The following is a 6,422-nucleotide window of genomic DNA, read 5'->3' as shown; positions in this document are numbered from 1 at the left end:
AAATCATAGGTATTACAAAGCTGATTTAGCAAGTTTTAATTATCGTGGAGTTATCTGCCCTTGTTTCTTCAAAATGGTGGTGAGAGACAGTCCCCTTTGTTTACTTATAAAATTTGATTTTAGTTACCTACTTGATCGATTTACATAATTTTTGGAATACGATGTCATTCCATCAAGGAGTATGTACATCATACATTTTTTTTTTTTTTTTTGCTTTTTAACTCTAATATTCTGGACAACTAAACAAAAATGTACAAAAATTTTATTGTTTATCATCAATCCTTTTCAGACAATTGATTGAATAAATGTATTAAAAGTCTATAACGAAGTTGCCAAATATGATTGGCTATTTACCCTGTTGAATTATGTTTTTGCATTGTATTTCGGAGTCTTGTAAAGAGAACATAAAGCCAAGATGAGTTGAATTACAGGTGAAAGAATGATCGTCAGAAGTGGGATGCTGTAGTACTGGAGATAGATTTTAATGTCATGTAATGAAAAAGTCCCAAAGATGCTTATGGTACCATGGGTAGAAGGTGGAAGGCACCGGGTTTGCCAGTACTGCAAAACTTTCTGAAAATAATCTGTCTCAAATTTTGTCATGAGAACATTTCCCTGAAAGATAAAAATATTTTATAAATTGAAGAAATAACTAAATTTCATAAAGTATTTTCTCAAAAAAAAAAACAAAAAAAAAAATTCTTTTTAAATTTAAAAGATTTAAATTTAAATGAAAAATATATTTTAATTTAAAAAGAAAAAAATCTTAATTAAAATCCTAAAAAATATTTATACAAAAATTTAAACAAATGTTTTTGAATTTTTTTAAATGAGAATTAACACACTCCAGATTTAAAAACATTTATTCATTCAAAGTATCTCGACAAAGGTTCTCTGTAACCCTAATTTTTCACAAAAATTTCCTAAGTGTTCAGCAAGAACAAGCAGAATGTACTTTTAACTTTTTATTTAACTAGCAGTTCAGCTCAGCTTTGCTTGGACCTTATGTACTGTTCATAACTTTATGTGCATACACATATACATATTAAAAAGTTACGGTAACCTACATCTAAAATTTCAAGTGTTTAGACCCAAAACTGGCGAAGGAGTTTGGTAGAGTCTGCAAAAGTCAACTCTTTCAACTTGGACCACTTGGCAGCCAAATTTTCAGCCAAAAACCAATTAAAAAGCTTGCCCTATGTCTGAATTCACTTTATGTAAAATTTCAAATGTTTAAACCAAAAATTGGCTGAGTAATATGGTAGAGACCGCAGAGAGGTCAAATTTTTTTTTAACTTTGACTCCAATTTTGACCCCTTAACATTTATTATTTTGGGCTCAATCAAATTAAAAAGTTTGATTCATGTTCAAGTAACCTACATCTAAAATTTCACGTGTTTAGATCCAAAATTGGCAGAGGAGTTTGGTAGAGTTTTCAAAGGTCAAATCATTGACCTTTGACTCCTTGGCAGCCAAATTTCTAGCCAAAAACCGATTACAAAGATTTTCCCAAATCTCAATACCCCTTATTTCAAATCTCGAGTCTGTAGACTGAAAATTGGTAGAGTAGTTTGGTAGGGAAATATACACACAAACAATTTCACTTTTATAGATATACTTGCAATTCCGCCCGACTTTGCTCAGGCCCTATGTACTATTCATAACTTTATGTGCATATGAATATATTAAAAGGCGTGAATATGTACGGTAATGCCTTTCTCTATAATAGGCTTCCTTAACTACCATAGAGAAAAGTTGTTAGAGACAGCAGATGTCAAATTTTTTTTTTTTAAGTTTAACCCCAATTTTGACCCCTTAACATTTGTTTTGGGATCTAAAATTTTAAGTGTTTAGACCCCCAAATTGGTGGAGGAGTTTGGTAGAGTCTGCAAAGGTCAACTCTGTAAACTTTGACTTCTTGCCAGCCAAATTTTTGCCCAACTGATTAAACATGTCTGAATACACTTTATGTAAAAATTCAAATGTTTAGATCCAAAATTGGCTTAATAGTTTGCTAGAGATCGCAAAGGTAAAATCTTTTGAACTTTGACCCCTTTGGAAGCTAAATTTTCAGAAAAAAAAAAAACATTAAACAGCTTGCCCTATGTCTGAATACACTTTATGTAAAATTTCAAAAATTGGCCGATTTGTTGTTTTGAGCTCAAATCAAATTATAAAGTTAGATTCATGTCCAAGTAACCTATATCTAAAATTTCAAGGGTTTAGACCCAAAAGAGTTTAGTAGAGTTCTCAAAAGGTCAAATCGTTGAACTTTGACTCCTTAACAGCCAAATTTCTATCCGAAAACCGATTAAAAAGAATTTCCCCAAATCACAATACCCCTTATGTCAAATCTCATGTCTGTAGACCGAAAATTGATAGAGTTATTAAGTAGGGAAGTGTACACACACACACACACACACACACACACACACACACACACACACACACACATTTTTCCCTTTTATAGATATATAGATAGATTAACCAATATTCTATATCAATTATTAGGTACTTGTACAGTTTAATCAAAACATTAAAAAATGAAAATATCGAAAAAAGGTTATATTGTATGTATCCGTTTTGAACTGAAGATCTAAAAAAAAATTTTGCTTAATTTGAGTAGTTTTGTTTTTTTTTACAGCGGAAAAACACGTTTTTATGAGAGCGCGTTGAAGGCAGACATCTTGGACTTTTTGTTTGAATTTTAGAAACACCATGGGGAGATAACTCCAGTTAAAGTGCCGACACTCCCTCCCCATCTTTAATACTAGCTTTTCTTCCTAAAAATCTAACTTTTTGCTCGGTATCATAAATTGTTTTTTCGCTGTAAAAAAAAAAAAAAAAAAAAAAATTAAAAAAAAAAAAAAAAAAAAAAAAACTACTTGATGAAATTTTTTTTTCGTTTTCGGAGAACTTTATTCCATAACGGAATCATACAATTTAAAAATTTTTCGATATTTTCATTTTTTAATGTCTTGATTAAACTGTACAAGTACCAATTATTATATTGTATCCAATATATAGTAGTAATTTCAAAAGTAAAAAAAAAAAATAATAATTTGGGCTAGAATCAAAGCCAAAACAGCTCTCTAGCCTTATTCATTACCCTCTAAGGCACATCCGTACATATGTAAAAAGTTAAAAAAAATAACATTTAACCTATAAATGTATATTTGCACATACCAAGTTTCAATTTTGACCCTTTAGTTATCTTTATAGACTAAAAACCAAATTGAATTTGTTGCACAGATCCAAATCCCCTATATATCAAGTTTCAAGTGTAGACAAAAAATTGACTAGAGAGTTTGGTAGAAACCATTCCTCAGACAGACAAGGTCATTTTATATATATATATATATATATATATATATATATATTGGACATTTTTGAATAGGTAAGATGTTCTTCATGATAGTTTTCATGATTTAAATGTTTTGTCTTCACTCTCCATGTGGTTTGGTTCATATTTATCGCACTTCCCACATACTTTGTTCCCTCTGTAAATGTCTTTATTATGCCCACATTTTTTGGCTTTTAAAGCATCTCAATAGAATTGGTATGTAGTGTGTCCCTAATTCAAATTTCTTTTGGTATTGATGGCTTGTTGAATGTTCAGATTCAAGTATTGCTTTTTTATGATTTTATTATTTCCTCTGATATTATTTTATATTCTTTAACCTTTGCTTTCACAATGTAGTTTCGATTTCTTCTGGGATGCAAATATATAACTGTTCTTAATGATTGCATCATAAACATATAGTACAATTAATTTTTTGTTGTTGTTGTTTATTTAGCTATTGCAACAAGAGAGTATTTTTCAACTTCGGTAACCCACAAAAAGTCAGGCGAGTTAAACAACCCAAGATGAAGATAACAGCCAAAAACATAAATAATACCTCATTTCAGAAACATTGTCAACTACATAAGCCGTGATACGTACCATAATCTCATTCAATTTGAAAACATTGGTTTCGATTAAATATTCAAGATTCTGTGCTGTTTTAAATAGAAATAACATCATTCCAGACCAGCAGGATATCACAGTTAAGAGAATCACCCTAAGAAAAAAAAAATGTTATGGAAGAGAATTAATTAACAGATTATCTCATTGAATTTATTTACAATCAGGCAATTTTTTTTATTTGATGCAGTGAAAATGTTTTTGTCCTATGTTCACTGGTTTGCTTCATGCAGCCCTCAAAATACAAACACAAGATGATTAAAAAGTTTTTGATCATAACTATTAAATGTACAAACAGCAAAATAATAAAAACAGCTACTCAAGAGTTTATAAAACAAATAGATGCATCAGAACCTCCTTATCGCTCTGCATGTGCAGATATAAATTTTCCTCTATTTTATCAATATATATAATTTTTTTGTCTGCACTTATCTGCAAATAATGATTACCCCTCCGGTTTCCCTTGCAATATTGGCAATATTTGCTTAGTTTTTTTTTTTTCCTCAACTCCATTCGATTTTAATGACAATTTAGTTAGCAATTAAGGTTTCATTTCAAACGTTATTCAGACGCTTTACTCTTGAAAATGGATCAGTTGAAAATTACCGCTAGTTGTTTTCTTTCAATTGAATTGATTTTTTTTTTTTGTTGTTTAATACCTTTATGGTTTTAGTCCAATTGTCTTTTGCTTATTAAATACCAAAAACTTTTTTTCTGCCTTTTTTCCAGCCTTTCTATATAATAATAGTATCCCTTGATTTGTCATGACTCCATTTATTTTTTTATTTTTATTTATTTTTTGTAAACAAGATTGAGTATATATTACATTACGAGGAGCCTATGCAGATCAACCAACATTTCGACTAACATTTCTGACCGGGACTCCAGGCTGAATCTCAATCAGAAAATTAATAGAATCTTCCCAGAAAAACTTGCAGACGAAAAAAAAAAAAATTTAATCTAGATTAAGGGTGTAATTTCTTATTTTCATTGATTTTGACAGCTATTACAAACTTATGTACATATGTATATATGACAATTTAGAAATAAAAGATAACATATTCATACCAGTTCTAAGAATTTAACATCAGTAAAAATCCTTGTATACAATTAATCCATAATTACTATATCATTACACATATGTAAACTTAATCTGAAGTTCTAGTATCAATTTATCCCTTCATTTCTAATATTGAGCATCTATTATCGTATTTGGTCAGAGGATTTGCTGAAAACACTACACTTGGTCAGCATCAAGGTCACCTTAAGAATGATAGCATCATGTTGATATGGTCATGTGAAACATGTATTCTCTTAGATACATTGTTGCAGAAGCATGAATATCCTAAATTCACCGAAAGGTTGGTTAGCAAATTAAATTTGGAAGAACCACAGAAACTTGAGAGTGAGTTTGCCTAATATCAGAAAACGTTCGATTGCTAAACAAGGGAAAAAAATAGTAATTTTATGAGATTCCTAGTTACAATCATGCAGGACATCTTGAAAATATAAGTGTACACACACACATACACAAATAGACAGGATTTTGGTAGAGACCATACCTCACACAAATTTACAAGATCATACACAAAAAAATAGTGAGAGAGTAGTAGAAAGTAAGAGAGAGTGCAAGAGAGCAGGAGAAACTGAGAGACAGACAAAAAAAGAGAAAGAGCGTGAGAGATAAAAGAGCAGAGAAAAATGAGCAGGAGAGTGAGAAAGAAAAAGAAAGAAAGAAAGAGAGAGAGAAAAGAGAGAGGAGAAAAGAGAGAGAGGAGAAAAGAGAGAGAGGAGAAAAGAGAGAGAGGAGAAAAGAGAGAGAGGAGAAAAGAGAGAGGGGAGAAAAGAGAGAGGGGAGAAAAGAGAGAGAGGAGAAAAGAGAGAGAGAGAAGAGAGAGAGAGAAAGGAGAGAGAGAGAAAAGAGAGAGAGAGAAAAGAGAAAAGAGAGAGAAAAGAGAAAAGAGAGAGAAAAGAGAGAGAAAAGAGAGAGAAAAGAGAAAAGAGAGAGAAAAGAGAAAAGAGAAAGAAAAGAGAAAAGAGAGAGGTGAGAGAAAAGAGAGAGAGATAGAAGAGAGAGAGAAAAGAGAGAGAGAAGAGAGAGAGAAGAGAGAGCGAGAGAGAGAGCGAGAGAGAACGAGAGAGAAAGAGCGAGAGAGAAAGAGAGAAAGAGCGAGAGAGAAAGAGAGAGAGCGAGAGAGAGAGAGAGAAAGAGAGAGAGCGAGAGAGAAAGAGAGAGAGAGAGAGAGAAAGAGAGAGAGAAAGAGAGAGAGAAAGAGAGAGAGAGAGAGCGAGAGAGAAAGAGAGAGAGCGAGAGAGCGAGAGAGAGCGAGAGAGAAAGAGAGAGAGAGCGAGAGAGAAAGAGAGAGAGAGCGAGAGAGAGAGAGAGAAAGAGAGAGAGCGAGAGAGAAAGAGAGAGAGAGAAAGAGAGAGAGAGAAAGAGAGAGAGCGAGAGAGAAAG

At 31.9% G+C, this 6,422-nt stretch overlaps 1 protein-coding gene across 1 annotated transcript in view; it reads right to left on the bottom strand.

Annotated features, from left to right (window-relative positions):
- Positions 1 to 244: 244 nt before the first annotated feature.
- The window catches only part of LOC145297647 (uncharacterized), a 40,796-nt gene continuing 34,618 nt past the window's right edge, over positions 245 to 6,422 (bottom strand). The window contains exons 6-7 of the mRNA XM_080143784.1: positions 3,944 to 4,061; positions 245 to 615 (exon numbers count right to left, since the gene is read on the bottom strand). Of these exons, the coding sequence (XP_079999910.1) occupies positions 364 to 615; positions 3,944 to 4,061 (370 nt within the window). The 3' untranslated portion in view covers positions 245 to 363. The remainder of the gene's footprint in view (positions 616 to 3,943; positions 4,062 to 6,422) is intronic.

The sequence above is a fragment of the Euprymna scolopes genome, chromosome 18, assembly GCF_053919585.1.
Source record: "Euprymna scolopes isolate OS-2025 chromosome 18, ASM5391958v1, whole genome shotgun sequence".
NCBI lineage: Eukaryota > Metazoa > Mollusca > Cephalopoda > Sepiida > Sepiolidae > Euprymna > Euprymna scolopes.
The sequence above is the reverse complement of the archived record's forward strand: the minus strand, read 5'-3'. Positions and strand labels throughout refer to the sequence as shown.